This window comes from Furipterus horrens, unplaced genomic scaffold, assembly GCF_987537825.1.
Source record: "Furipterus horrens unplaced genomic scaffold, mFurHor1.1.pri manual_scaffold_9, whole genome shotgun sequence".
NCBI lineage: Eukaryota > Metazoa > Chordata > Mammalia > Chiroptera > Furipteridae > Furipterus > Furipterus horrens.
Window position 1 is genome coordinate 8,072,840 of NW_028327179.1, and position 16,449 is coordinate 8,089,288.

At 40.2% G+C, this 16,449-nt stretch overlaps 1 protein-coding gene across 1 annotated transcript in view; it reads right to left on the reverse strand.

Annotated features, from left to right (window-relative positions):
• BBS9 (Bardet-Biedl syndrome 9) overlaps positions 1-16,449 on the reverse strand; it is a 343,600-nt gene that overhangs the window by 193,192 nt on the left and 133,959 nt on the right. The window contains exons 10-12 of the mRNA XM_090287031.1: positions 11,010-11,191; positions 5,828-5,904; positions 2,092-2,145 (exon numbers count right to left, since the gene is read on the reverse strand). Coding sequence (XP_090143157.1) covers positions 2,092-2,145; positions 5,828-5,904; positions 11,010-11,191 — 313 coding nt within the window. The remainder of the gene's footprint in view (positions 1-2,091; positions 2,146-5,827; positions 5,905-11,009; positions 11,192-16,449) is intronic.

Here is a 16,449-nt window from a genome sequence, read left to right on the forward strand (position 1 = left end):
AATATTAAGGGGAAAATATAAAACATTAATACAAGAATTTTCCATGCTATTTTCCGCTTCTGACAGAATGAAACACGATCCTTAGGAAACAGAATACCAAATTTTATCCTAGATGTAAAGGCGCGGCTCCCAGGGCCGGGCAGGAGCAAGCACGCGCACATCACGCACACATACTCAAGGCGGCCACGTCTTCGTCCATGGGAATGGATGGAAACAGCTTCTCAATTAACAGGATTTATTATGATGGAAACTTGTATGGTTATATAGCTTGGCTGCTGTTGTTACAAAGGGCTAGAAGGACAGATTTATAGCAGAAATGTGTATAGAAACTGTCAGACAGAATCAGGAAGTCACTGCGTCTGCTCTGTCAGAACAGCTGCCTCTGGGTAGCCCCGGCACGCTGCCTCTTTCTCGGGCTCCTGCAGTGCGATGAGGAGGACAGCTAGGAACGCCAGAGTCATCCCCAAGTGTAGTAAGCACTCACGGAAGAGAATTCTCCAGCAGTGTCATACCACACTGTAAGGTGGCTATGACACATGACAGGCTAAGCACTGCATGGAGCAGAGGTGTGTTTCCTTACGGCAATGAGTAGTAGTTGGGGCGGAAATAGACGAGCAATGCTCTCTGGTTTAGGGACCAGACTTCTCTGCAATTTATATTGTGCGCCTGAATTATTATGTGTATGTGTCTGAACAATATCAGTTGATAGATAGAAAAAGGGTTTCCCCACACAAAAGTCCATAGATCATTCCTGGAACTCTGTAGGGTTTTTTTTTTTTTTTTTTCTTAAGTGTTTGATTTCTTGCCACTAATGCTTTTCCAGACTCAGAAGTATTAATGAGATAGAGCCTTTGATTGAACAGGGGGAGGAAGACGGGGGAAAGACCACCCTTGTTTCCAGTGGCCAGAATCCAAAAAAATTAGCTTAGGAAACTGTTAAAAGATTGGGCTCCCTTCAACTCCTACCCCAGATCCCCACGCTAGGGCCACCCGCTGGGTCCAGTGTAAGCGAACACAATTGGTAAAGCCTGGTACTCTGTCAAGCTCCTCCAAGGACAGCAACCCATAATCTACGAAAATATAAAGCCCTGTCCAAGTTTTGACTAAGTGAATCGCCAAGATCCACAACTTTTCCTGGCTCCAGGGTCTGGGCAGTGATAAATATTTTCAGCTTAATAGTGTGCTGACTGATTACCACACTTTAATCTAAATGCCTTAAGAGGGTTCTACATTCAAGTTCTAGTCTAAAATTCTACAATGACAAGACTAAAACGTTTAACCAAAACCACATCCTTCATCCTCTATTTTTTCAGGACTATCAGTTTGTCACTACTCCACTTTGTGGCTTCTTCGTTTAATATGTTCTTGCTATAAATACACCCCTTTAAAGCTAATATTATGGCAGATAGATGACTGGGAACTTTTTTCCAACCCACATGTAATCATACATGGAAGAAAGTTATTATTAGCTTTCACATAATTCCCCAGTATATATACGATGCTTCAATCAACTCATAGGTCTATTACGATACTGGTTGGTCTATGGTGATGACACACTTTAGCATATTTTATTTTATTTTAGATTTTATTTATTTATTTTTAGAGAGAGGGGAAGGGAAGGAGAAAGAGAAGGAAACATAAATATGTGGTTGCCTCTCGCATGCCCCCTTCTGGGGACCTGACCCACAACCCAGGCATGTGCCCTGACTAGGAATCAAACCAGCAACCCTCTGGTTTGCAGGCCGGCACCCAATCCACTGAGCCACACCAGGGAGGGCCACGTTAGCATATTTTAATGTTAATTTTGTATCTAGAAAAAAAGATCCCAGATCATACAACACATTTAAATAAAGAATAAACCATAACAATTGTTTATATTATCTGCATATTGCTATGAATGCAATTATCAGTTTTATATTTGTAGAAAACAGTGAAGGTTATAGATTCACCACCCGAGGCTGAGGAAATGGTAGAAATTTCAAGAGTTTGTTTGACATTTCCATAGGCTATTTATAGGGTGACAAGGGTGACAAACATGACGCAGTGTGTAATACTGCTTGCACAGTACAGGGTAGGACCACGGCACAATACCTTCACTGTGACTGAGGGGACAAGGTCAGCTCCCACTTCCACATCAGAAGCTTGCTGTAAACACACAGAAGAAAGGAAGGAAACAGTGAGTGAACACAGAGGTGCAACAGCTACTTTCCACCACCAGAATCAGGAACGGCGGTGAAGGATTTATCACGCTCATGACAGACTAAAAGAATCAACGTGACTTTTTGGATGTCTTCATCTAGAAAGTCATGAGCTAATATTCAAACACCGAACCCCCACCCCACCCCCCAAAAAGTCACATATTTTATTATCAAGCTACTCTATTGCCAAATTTACTTAAACGTTGAAACTAATTAATTCTATTAACTCATTCTTTATATTATATAGGAGAAGACCACCTTGCATTTCTCTGATAAACATTATGCCATTCTTTTAGGCCATTTTATTTTTAACTTGACAAAGGAATGTTTTATTCTGACTAATGATGTGACTATGTAACTAAGGCACGTAACTAATAATATAAATATTAAGCTCCCTTTCCCCTAGAAAACAGAATAAAGGTAGGCATGAGATTTTTTTTCTCCACTAGCTTATGTCATAAACTAGTTTACTCTTTGAGCATCAGCCCAGGTTTCCTGGTTTCACCTCTGAAAGAATTCAGAATATAACAGGATAGAGCAAACATTTCCTTATAATTTACAACTCAGTGGTAGATTGAGAGAAAAATTCTCACTCTGTAACAGGATCAAACAAAGGGGTCACACATTTGAACTCCTGGGGGACAACTCAGGTCCTAAAATCTCTATCCAGCCAATGAATAGACCCACCGTACTATAACTTAACCTATGTGAAATGTTTTTCCCAGGAAAAATTAAGCCATATCTAAGTAATGGAGACTGCTATGATATAATGGGCATCTGCATAATTAAGAGTTGGGAGATTCAAATTCAATTTATGACTCCACACGAAATCATACATGAACTCGAATCCAACTTCTCATTCAGGAACATAGGAGAGCAATGCTTGCCTCTCCTCTGAAAGACCCCATTCTAAAATGAATTCTATTATTTTTTTTAAAGTGTGCTTTCATGTTCATGATTAAAAATAAAATATTAAGCCAGGCTTTTTGTTCTAGTATTACTTAAAACCCAGGAAATGTTTTACTTTAGCTGTCCAAAGATCCAGAAAAGAAACAAAACATCACCTTCCTGTTTCCTGCTATTTTCAACCCATCGTCTGAACACCTAAGTACTTCGAGGACAGTGGCCCTTTGGGAAATACAAGTACAGCCAGAGAGAAGCAGCTATACAAAGACGCATGGCTAAACCAGAGCCATGTGAATCGTAGGGCTCATGTTTTCCAGTGGAATGAATGCTACACTCAAAACTCTCTTAAGGAAAAAATAGTGAGACAGGGGAAATGAAGCTGGAAAGAGACACCTAGTTGAAAGGAAATAGCCCTCCAGGTTGCCAACAGGGAAATAAATATACGTTACAATGCCTCGCTATTACATAAGCCTTTTCCTACGAAGATCAAAAGTTGCCAAAGAACAGAAAGGGAATTCCTCACTCCAAATAGCCTATGTTTAAGAGAACCTTAAAAAAAAATTATATAAGTGGCCTAAAGGAAAAAGAGAATCATTTCCAAGGCAAGAAAATGTGTGTACATTTGTCAGCTCACTGAGCAGAAATGTTCCACTCCGACTACACCCTTCAGGTAGGGTGAGAAATGGTGTGTGCTGAGTGATCAATGTTTCAAACAGTGCCTCCACTATGTGGCCCAGCGGGGTGAACGTTTCTTTCATGCACAGTCCTGTTTTTCAAGTGTACCCAACTTACAAGACTATGGCATGTTAACATGATTTCTATCTCGATGGAGGTTGGCTGTTTATACTAAAATCACTATGTTATGCTCTGATACCTAGATAATAAAATCACTTCCTTGGCAAAATTATAGGATGTGAACTTCAAATACAGTAAAACCAGTGAATTCGGTCATTTCTCTAAAGTGATCAACCTTTGGTATGAACACGGATAAACGTATAGATTTTTGCCCAAACAGCAGGCAGTGAGATATAACCAATCATAATCTAACAAGTGCTTACAGAAGACTATGCAAGGAGATGGGGCAACAGAACCAAGGACAATCCCCTTTGATCCCTCTTGTTTCTCAGCTTTATTCCTTCCTTCGTAGAGCAAGGACATATTGAGCGCCCATATGTGACAGGCACTCAGGACAATGGCAGTGAACGACACAAGGAGTGAAGCAGGTGGTGGCAGTGGTGGTGCTGACAGTGCTGACGGTGCTGCTACATCGATGCTGGTGTGACTGAGCAGAGCCCATTCGGGGGGGAAAGGGGAAGGAGATAATACAGCTTTTAAGGTACTTTGCATATCTATGGCTGGTAGCTAGTTTCTCAGTTATGCAGAGAGTTGGGGCCATGGCTGGCGTCAGGGAGATGGGAGGAACTTTGACCATAGAGTGGCGGCAGAGAACTCACAGGACCTGTGTGAGATTTCTGCGGGTGACCATGACTGGTCACCGTACCCAGTGTCACAGGCTGCAGTTAGGATTTAAATGAAAGGCAGCAGCCATTTAGGGCAGTGGGCCACACGGTTTGAAAGACTGCAGAGGGACCCCACCAGCCCACCATGAGGTCGGGTGTGTAAGGAGGTGCCACATGGTTGTGGTTTAAGAGCATGGGGAACACTGAAACATGGGTGGGGCCTCCCCAACTAGGCACAGATAGACAGGAGCTACTGGGAACGCTGATGGTGAGGACACTCTCTTAGGACTTGTGCCTTTCCTGGACTTCACCATGATCCAGTGTAGCACAGCACATGCTTTTCTAGACTATTAAACGGAGGCTAATGACTGTGTACCCCAGATCCTGAAGGAGAGAGCTGACAGATAAGGAAAGGGGAGCTATTGGGTTTGAGGTTGGTTTTATAGCCTTTGGGGGAGCAAGGGAAGTGCTGGGTCTTGTGGGAGAACAGGGCTCTGAGCTAAAGGGCTCACAACACCACCCCCAGGTTGAAATATTGTAAATAAAGACCTGTTTTTCTCAACACTAATTGTTGGGTCATACACCAAGGCGCCATGTGAATGAGCCCCCTTTGCTCAGAAACACTGGGAAAACTAAAATGAAATTTTATGATGATGATGCTGGTTAATTAGCATAACAATTCAACCAAGGAGATTCTACTATTATTATCATTTTACAGATGAGAAAATTGAGACTAAGAAAATTAAATACCTTGTCCTGAGTTGCACCGACAGAAATGGGGGCAGGTAATTCCTGGCTCAACTGTTCACTCTTAAACTGCTCCCCCCTTCACAACCACCATAATATATTAAAGACTGTAAATTACCAGACCCTGAGTTAGGCCTTTCATGAACATTATCTCACTGAACCTTCAACAGAAATCTTGTGGGGTCACTATTATTCATCTGGATTAGAATTATCTCAATATTCTGGTACTGAAAAAGTTAAACTTTTTTTAAAAAGTAGATTCAGAATAATGGTGAGAATGCCTTCTACAGTTTTCCCTCCCCCTCCCTTTCTTGGGGCAGGAATCTGCCTAAAGAACTCCTTAGTACACTAAGAGGCTATAAATGCTTGTTTCTAGAAAATAACAAAGATTAAAAGTTGTTACCCTCCCTAAAGTTTCGTTTTGAAGGCCCATAATTTAAACCAATACATTTTGATCCCAACTCATCAGAGTCCACGACTACCATGAACCCTTTCGAAGTCTGCAAATACACCTACAGGCACGGAGTCCAAGTTAGGAGAAACCAGGGCAGAAATTTTCAAGTCATCTTCCCTCTCAGTCATGGGCCAGACACCTGTGATTTGAAAAAAAGAAAAAAGACATTTAATCATAAAGTAAAACCTGCTGTAGAGTTGTTTAAGGGTTAACTATAACACATGTCAAAAAACGACTCCATTACAAGTTTAAGAAACAAATGCGTTACAGAATTAGAAGCATGATGTTAATTGTCATCTCTACAATACTTCAAAGAAAAACTGTCTCTTCCCCCAAAGATATTAGCTATGATGTAACCTATGGTCTCACCAGGGTTGGAAATTTTGATGCCTTCTCCTAGTTTCTGGTAGGAGCCCAGATTAGTACAATCCTTTTGAAGGTAAGTTGGTTTGAAGATCATTATTTTTGAAGGCAAGTAATTCTATTGCTTGGGAGTAGAACTGTTAGGTCACATGATCTGTATGTTTTACATTTTGATAGAGCAAACTCAGACACGCCCAAGAAATTCTCTGCTGCTAGTACTTATTAAAGACAAAAACAAAACAACCTAAATCTCTGTATTTCTATTCATAGGGAAATGGCTAACTAAATTATGGTTCAGCCATGCTGTGCAATGGTCTAAACCCCAAAGCTATAAATAACTGCTGTCCATCTTGATATACTGATAAGAAAAAATTCCAAGATATGCCTATTAATAAAAAAGCAAGATACAAGGTGTTTAATATGTAATTACATAATCATGAAAATCTTCTTCAAGAATACACAAACACTCCTGATAAAGGTTACCTTTAAACAATCTGGTTGAATAGGATCTCAGGTTTACCTTTTTAGTAACTTTTGAATTCTTTTCACCATATTCATGTTTTTTTCACAACTTAAATTTTCACAATTTCAAAAAATGTTTATAGTATATAAGATATTATGAACAAGTGACAGCGATCCTAAATAAGCAAGAAACATAAATAATTCTTATGCAATATGTGTGTGTGTGTGTGTGTGTGTGTGTGTGTGTGTGTGTACATATGAGGTCTGTCCAGGAAGTTTCCAGCCATGTAATATGAAAAATAGAGATACTTATTGAAGAAGATACAAGAAACATTATACACAGGACAATGACAACTCAGTCCCCTTCAAAGTAGGCACCTTGGGACTTCACACAGTTCTCCCAGCATTATGACCTTGAAGAAATCTGGTTCACTGGTAATGGTTTGAATGAAGTCATTAGCAACTGCAGCACAATGCTCCTTGTGCTCTGGTAGCAGAAGCCATGGAACAAATTTTGCTTGACATGTTTCACGCCAAGATCCTGTGTCAAAATCTCAAACACTGTAGTGTTTGGAATCCCCAGACCAGCTTCTAGTTCTCGCCCTGTCAGTCTCTGATCTTTGTTGATTGCAGTCCATACACATTCAAGATTCTCAAGTGTTCTGCTTACTGCAGGTCTTCCAGAATGTGGGTCACTTTCAACAGGGTCTCAACCATCTGTGAAGCGTTTGTCCCACACTTTTATTTGTGCTGCACTCATCACATTGTCCCCAAAAGCCTCCTGGATCATCCGAATAGTTTCCGCGGAGGAATGTTCAAGCTTAACGCAAAATTTGATGCAGATTCGTTGCTCTACTCAGTCATTTTGAATGTGAAGGCCACACAGTACACAGGCTCACACAACAGTGTCTACCACCCCCACTGACCAGTACAGTGAAGTTGTCATTGTTCACACATGAGCATTTCAATCCATTCTCTTTGGCTGCCAGGTTCCATCAATGTCACGCAAACCATTCTCGTTATATTAACAGCGGCTGGAATGTTTCTGGACAGACTATTTTATATATATAATATATATGAGAGACTACCAGCTGCCCACCTAACATCCACCTTCACCCCTCCTTCATTGTGGCAGAGCCTTAATTCTGTTGACACATCCACCTTCCCCTCAAAGTCATTGGATTGGTCAGATCCAATCATGGTGATTTCATTCCCTGACCATTTGTTGTTTTGGGCGCAAGCATGGGGCTCATTGTGGCAGACGTAAGGAAAGAAAAGTTGGGTGCATGGTGGGGTACAGGCACTTGCTTCTCGGAAAGCTAGTCCTCCTTAATAAAAGGGGGTACTCAAGAGAACTCTCTCTCTTCTTCTCTGGAAATCGTATTTGCACATAACGGCTGGGCCTGCTGACGTCACCCTTGACCCTCAGAGGAAGCGTCCCCCACATGCTCAGGATGGCGGGCTGAGAAGATAGAAAGCACTGGCCGAGGCCACATGGACCACCAGGTGTCTGACAGAGAGAAGACCTGCCTACAGCTGCCATCAGGCGTTCCCACCAACACCGCGATCTCTGGAGTAGGAATTTCCAGAACTTACTCAGTGAGAGTGCAGGGGGCTGCTCATCGCCCACCCAATAACCATCCCTCAGTTCCTTTTTTACTAGAAGCCCAGTTCTATTCCAAGCAACAAAGTGCTCAGCTTAAACCCTGCATTTCCCAGCCTCTTGCAGCCTGGAGTAGCCAGTGAGACATGAATAGATGCTGCTCAGGGTGTGGCTTCCAGGAAAGATCCTTCAGGGGGCTGACTCAGCCACAGATGTGAGGGCAGGAGTTCCAGAAGCCACCCTGGACCAACAGATGGCTCTGGGAGAAAAGGAATCGCCGTCCCCAGTGACAGAGGAGCTGCCAAACCCACCCTGGTCGGCCCACCGAGAGACTTCACGGGAAAGAAAGAAACCTCTGCCTTGCGTAGCCCACTTTAGCTGGTTATTCTGTTCCATGCAGCCCCACAGAGCCCTAAACAACACATCTTCCAAAAAGGCCACCAAGTACAAATGCTTCCAGTACTCAGTGGCAGCAGCAGCTGAGCGATCCCGGACGTCAGAGGACATGCCCGAGTCTTACGCTCTTTCCCCTCCTGAAGGCGCGGCCGTGCTCGAGTCTCGGGATCGGGCCCCTTCCTGCAGACTGCCCCCGAGCAGAGAACTCGACCAGCTCTCCACGTCGTCAGGAAACGCCATCTTTGGAAGTGCCTCCCGACAGATGTTGCTGACTACTGGTAACAGACATGCTGGGCAGGATTCACACTAATGAGTGGAGTACCAAAAGCTTCAGACTCCATGAGCCACTCTGAAATTATTACTGTAATTTCATGCTTACAACATGCATTCCTCATTACACACATAAAATCAGGTTCAAAACACTTTTATTAGAGTAGATAATATATACCATGTGTACAACAAAATGTGCTCTTTAAATTGGCTTTAAATTTTGCGCAACCCTTACTTTGAAGGAATTTTTTTTAAAAGCTTTAAGTACCGAATATAACCCACAAGACTGTGAAATCTTGTAAGCTTAAGTCACTATACTAAAATAAGTGGCATTTAAGTGAATAATGAGGTCATCAGAAAGTTCAGAGTTTTAACTTCTCATAATCTTCTACACTGAAATAGTTTGAAGCTTTCCCATAATTACAGGTATTTTAATAAAGAAATATGCCACGGTTTTATAAGGGTAACAGAATACTAATTTCTTTCCATATCTAGAAATAAAGTATTTTAAAAGTCTCTTTTTTAAGAAAAAGGAAGGTTCCCTTTGTTTCTTTTTCAGGAATAAAACCAACTGATGGTGGAGAAAGAGCAGGGAGCTTCAAATGTCAACTAAAATCTGAGGTTATATAAATAATGAACTTTGCACCCAAGTCTGGGGGCACATCCCTCACTTAATTAGCAGTTATTTCAAATGACACAGAAGGATCAAGGTGATGACAAGTGAAACAACCTGACCCTTCTCACCCAAGGGCATCACTATGGTCACCGAAAAATAACTCTTAGCTGTGGGGGATTTTTGTGAGAAATGTTTTACACAATTACATGTTAATCAAAATATCATTAGCACGTTGTTTATGGAAAGAGTAAAATCTCAAGACAAAATGTGGAGTGAAAAGTCACATTAAATTTATTTAATGAACTCTAGAAATTTCATGTTTCATATATATGCCACTCTTCCCCAATTACATTTTTAAATGACAAAGTGAGACTTGTAATTCCGATAATCCCAAAACACTAGTATCAAAAATGAAAAAAAAGATTGTATATTGCAATATGATACGTCCAATGTTAATATCTGACAGGGCTTGCTGAGAACAAATACGTTTTTAGCTAATTAGAGGGATTACTTAAAAGACCTAAGTGTCACTGGTTTACTTTCAAAACTTTCTAAGAGAAAGTGTGAAGCCAAAGAATAATTATTTTATTTTAATATTCATATTTTTAAAAATACATTACCTGATTCTTCTGAATCCATCCTGGTAATATAGACTCAGAAATACACAAACCTCATAAGGTGATTGGACCAGGATATAAGAGAAGGTCTTTTGTTTTGGTTGGCCTTTGATGCTCTGTTTCTTTTATTATTCCTACTTGTTTTAACATTTCTTTTATGTGAAAATAGTCCATATTTTTCCTCATTAAAAAAAAATACTTTTACCTGACCCTGAGAAGGGAACTTAAAAGTAATGCTTTTCACATGTCCAACTCAAACTACAGGATTGGTGTTTAGTTTCTCCTTTTAATTTACAATAAAATTATACCCCTGTGAATCCCAAAGTAAGATAATATTGAGTTATCCAAAACTCGGGAACTGAAAATATCATCAACCTCTGAGTCATTAGAAATCAGCATACCGCAGGCTGCCCTCCATTTGGACGGCTAATTAACTACAAACATAAATTATATTACTAAGCAGCAAATGACTACATTTTTAGTAACAAAGTGGTAACTCATGTACTGCTTTGGTTTCTTTGAAAAGAAGCAACTAACATTTTTTTTTCAAGGATATTAGAAGTTAATAAATGGCTGCTCTACACTTCAATGCTCTTTTCAAGGCCTGAAACCACTACCCAAAGTTCTTGTTCTTTTTTTAGAGTTTAAAGGAGAAAACTAGATAGCACTGTCCCTGAAAAAGAGACACTCGGAAAAGCAATACCTTAAACAGGACACATTTTTCAGAAGCTACAAAACACAAATTAAGCACAAAGACCTTGTGTGCTCAAGAGCGACACGGTTTTTACAAATATGATTTTAATTAAGCCTGGGGGAGAAAATTAATTAATATGTACACAACATTCTCCATATACAAAATCACATAAATTCTACAATGCACAGTGAAATCAAACAATAAAAAGCTTCACAGGAGATACCTTGTGATTTGTTAACATCTCTGATGACTCTCCTGAGTTCTTTCAACTCTGCGTCAGACCCACCAGACTTTCCTTCCCGAGATTCCACTTTTGGAGCTTGGAACAAAGAAGGATCTGTCCCCAGGTATGAACACTGCAAGTGACCGTCATCGCTCAGAGTGACTATCACCCCTCTTAAATCACTACAACAAAGAAGAGAAAAGAAGACATAATTAAATTTTTCAGTGGATTTAGACTTGACCAATGACATTTTTATTCAATTAAGCTTCAATATACCATTAAGAAAATGACGATGTATCTATTTCTAAAGTTCTCCACCAAACGTTCAAATGTTTCAAACATGTTGTATATTTACAGAAGTATTCCCAGTGTTCTGATAAATCACAGGAGAAACAACACTTTGACAATTATTATAATAGCTGTCATTTGGGGGGAACCTAACTGCATGGCAAATCATGCTTTAAGAGTTTTTCAAGTACTGTATCTTTTTTTAATTTAATCTTTATTGTATTTTTTCCATTACCATTTAGTCCCCTCATACCCGCCCCCAGCCATCCCCACTGCTGTCCACGCCCATAGGTCCTTTTCCCTTTTCTCTCAATCGCTGCCCCTCCCCTCCCCCACCCTTAGCTGTCACCCTGCTCTCCTTCTATGAGTCTGTCCCTGTTTTCCTTGTTAGTTCAGTTTGTTCATTAGATTCCACATATGAGTGAGATCATATGGTATTTCTCTTCCTCTGACTGGCTGATTTCACTCAGCGTAATGTTCTCCAGGTCCATCCATACTGTGGTAACGGGTCAAATTGTCTTCTTCTGTACGGTCGAGCCGTATTCCATCGTTCAAGTACCATATCTTTTAATCCTCCCTCCAGCTCCCACTTGGCAGATTCACACTGAATGGAGCTACAATGGGTCCCAAGCTGAGCTGCTGGCTGGCTGAAGGCCAGGGGCAGCCCAGGAGCAAAGCCCAGACTAGGCAGGGGAATGGTGAAGAGCTTGGTGGAGAAAACCCTGGGGGGACGTGAAAAGAAATGAGCCCCCTGCTCCTCTCCTTTTCTCTCTCTCTCTGCCCTGGGCACTCACGTCTGACCTCTTCCCACCAACCGCATCTCCTCACTCCGTAGCCCGTTCTTGATCCCTCTGTTCACCTCGATGACCTCTCTCCCTCCCCGTCCTTTTGCGCTTCCTTCTCTTAAGACTCCCTTAAATCTGTTCTACTCTAGAAACTCGCCATAATATATAAATTACAATGTTAGCCTACCATTTTTAAAAAAAGAAGTTGTAAGTTTCACCAAACTTGCTATAAAAAGTAGTTGAAATGAACACTATTTGCTTCCTCCATAGTTTGCCCAGAAGAAAAAAAAAATTCAACCTTGTCCGAAGTCATTTTGAGTTGACACATATCATTATCATTTGTCTGCCTGGCTTTTTGTTATTTTCTAGTGACCGTTGATTTTTTTTTACTAAAAATGGGGTTACCAACTCTGTTCTAAAGGTTAAATGTTAATCAAAAACATAAAAATAATTAAGAGAAAAATAATTTTTAAAAATTCTTGCTATTCACCTGAAGAAAAGGATAAGGTATATATGAAGGTCTAGGCCTTACCCGGAATAAATAAGAATTCTTAAAACTCCCCAAAACTGAGTCAGGGGAAGCGGTAAACTCATTCATCCAACATGATGGAGAGTAGACCCACGTTGTTCGGTCCCTCCCGTAAGGCGGGCCCAGCACCCGCTTCCCCACCTGCCTTCACTATGACATCCCCCTGCACGCTTTGTCCAGGGCTGAGGCCCAACCTACGCCATCCACGCCTGTGGTGTAACTTCAGGGAAATAAAAACTAGATTTACATCACTGATTCAACCACTGAAGAACTAGGCGAGGAGCCGGATTAGGGACCTGGGTTCTAAACCTGACTCCGCCACGACGTAGCTCAGTAAACTTAGAGAAGCCTTTCTAAATGTCCTTAATCTCTAAAATGAGAAGGTACGACTAGATGACCCTCAAAGGTCTTTAATGTGTATGACTTGGTTCTGCCAATCTATCTCAGAAAATAAAGACTCCCAAAATGAAATTATTTTCGTGGAGAAAATTGTGAAAAGCAATACCACCACAGTGCCTCTGGGCTCGGCCCTTTCTTTTCAGGCAACTGAAGCCCCCTAGAGGTGATGGAAGTCCTAACCTCCAGACCTGACAAGTCTTCTGCCACTCCCCACCCTTCCCCCACCCCACCCACCCAGCCTTCCACCAGGAGTCATCACTGTAGTGGGTCCCCCGTGCCGCACAGCCCCACACGGGTCTAGGAAGCTGATGAGACACTAGGACGCTGAAGGGCAGGTCTTTGGCTGCCTTCTCGGGAATGTACGGATCATCAGTCCTTTGAGCCCAGGAGGGTTTTTCCATTTCACCTTCACCCGTGGCGTGCTCCATAACACAGGAAACCTAGCAAGGCCTAATACAAGTGTCCCTCGTTATGCAAATTTATTTGGTCTTTGAGTTGGATAGCTCATTACTGAATTGGTTTTGTCCCATTGGTTTAGATAGTAAATAGCGACAAGGGATGTATCTAAAAATTTATCTGAACCTGTTAAATTTCTGAGTTCAGAAAAAAAAAAGTTAGAATAGAAATACATACATGTGTTTCTTCAAACTCTCAAAAAAAATCCTTTACTGGTGCGTGAGGTGTCCAGATGAACAAGGGGCGGAGCCAGTGCCTCCCCTGACTGAAAGGACTCAGCAAATGTTAACAGCGTAAGAACCACCGCATAGAATTGAAATCAAATAACTTAAATTTTGACTATAGATGAACTCATTTAACACTGCATGTTTTATCCCACAGTAACACTAAGACAAGCTCTAAAAACTAGACTAAATCAGTGGAACTTCTGCCTGAAACCCGTGAAGGGACAGGCACTCTGACACAGGCCTATAGCACGACTTAGTAAGTTATGTCATCTCTCAGTATCTTGTGCAAAGGACAAACTTTAAAATATATCACTTCTTTTTTTTTTAATTTTTATTTATTTATTTTTAGAGAGAGGGGACGAGAGGGAGAAAGAGAGGGAGAGAAACATCAGTGGGCGGTTGCCTCTCACTCACCCCCAGCTGGGGACCCGGCCTGCAACCCAGGCATGATGTGCCCTGACTGGGAATTGAACCAGCGACACGTTGGTTCACAGTCCAGCACTCAATCCACTGAGCCACACCAGCCAGGGCTAAAATATCTCATTTCTAAACTTAAGCCCAACTTAAGTTTAAAGAGGAAAAGTAAAACAGGCGTAAGATTTTTAAAAGTCTTTCTATTTAAAGAACATTTAATTTAATAATATTGTCCATAGGAGTTAATGTGGTAGGTTCTGTGAATGACAGAAAGTTATGGTGGAAGACGCCATCAAGTAAATCAGGTACTGTGTACATACTCCTTATATCGCTAAAATAAAGTTAACATCACCAAAATTAAGGTCTCTGGATTACTACCGATCCTTAAAGCACACTGGCTAACCCAAGGCACTAATATATCATGAAGAATCGAGCTCAAAGATGTTATATGCACAGGACCCATAATAATTCTGTGATTTTTAGGAATGAGACATGACATTAAACAATAGCGTTTGCTCAGGAATCTGAAAGTAATTGTTTCATCACTCAGTAAACAGATCCCTGCCTTAATAATACATTCAAACAAAATTCCAGATGGATTTTAAAAGTTAAATTTAAAAATATGAAACTGTAAAAATATTTATCTGCCCTGGGGATGGAAAGAAATTCTGCTGCAAGAAAGCTATAGGGGAAGCTACAAAGGAAAAGATCTCTAAATCAAACCACAATAATAATTTAAACTTGTTATATGCTTTAAAAAACAACGTGGTCAAAAGAACAAAAGGCAAACTGGGAAAACATTGGCAAGCAACATAAAACACATCATTTAAGTTAAACCATGTGAAGTTGAAAATATTCAGCTGTTTTTGACCTATAAAACCAATTTAAGTGTTTTAGCTAATATGTAAACAACTCTTACAAAACAATGAAAATAAGATTACACCTAAAAATAAAAGGTCAAAAGAAATGTATGTGTCACATCTAAAAATAATAGTCAATAAATGGATTAAAAAGTTCCAAAATCAATAAAATATATATTTTTTAAAAAGCTACAGTTGATTACTTAATACCTCTTACTAGCAAAAATTGTATTTAAAAATCAGTCCTCCTGTTACAGAAGGAACATGGAGATAGACAGAAACTCACACGCTTTCAATGGGGATGTAAATTTGTTAAAAATCCTTTCAGAGAACATTTTAGAAATATATATCAAAAGTCTTAAAAATGCTCATTGTCTTTTATACAGTAACCTACTTTCACAGTGATGAAGACCATTTAAAAACAACCAAATGATAAGGGAAAGGGGAAATATTTTTTAAGCATGATATAGCTAATATCATAGAATGTTTAGAAGGGGATAAAAATCACATCTTACAAACGATCTGCTAGCAGAAAAAAAATAGCAAAAAAAGGAATATTAAGTGGAAAAAGCAAAATATACTGCGTATACATTTTACCCTAATTCTATAAAATATATGTATATAAAACACAGACCAGAAAAACACTCCTTGAACAGCAATAGAATGGTGACTATTGCCAGTTAGTGAAATTATAAGCTATTGTTATCATGTCTTATAGTTACAAAGATTAAAAAGAAAACTGCCTATTTTCTTCTTGTAAGGAAAGAAAAAATATGTTCCATTTTCCACCCCCAGACACCGAATTTGAATAATCAACTTAAGAGTTTAAATACCATGTGGCATTAAAACATTTATCTAGTTTTCTTTTCCTGACAAGTCCAATCTATAAAATGTACAGCCTTAAGGTATTTGAAATATGGCTGACAAGAAATTATAAAATGAATAGTCTCTTTTATTTGATAATGAAATAAAACAAATGAGCAATTGTTTTAAAAATAAATGAAAAGAAACGCTCTCTTGTGCAACCACTTTTTACTCAAAATAGAAATATGTTAAGTTGTCAAACTCTAAGTCTGGTTTTATTATTATATATCCATATCCAAAAAGACTTGAAAACCTGAACACTGCTTATTGCAACCAGTTTTTACTCTGCCTCAGGCAGGAGCACATGATTTCGGGGCCCTTTCCTTCAAGCGCTCCCTCGGCCCCAAGGGGCTGGGCTGGATCACTTGAACATATTCTAATTCATTCTACCATCACTCAACAACAGAACAGAAGCTACCCAACAGACACTACAAAGGCAAATAAAACGTGGTCTTGCCCCCTAAGAAACTGGTCTAGTTGTAAAGGAAAACTTATTCTTTAAAAAAAATTGCAATGTAACATGCAGATGCTCCTAAGCGGACAGCGCAGTAACTGTGCAGAGGAGAACAGGGCAGAGGACGCAGAGAGTGGGTCCTGGCCTGGAAGCAGATCCTCAGG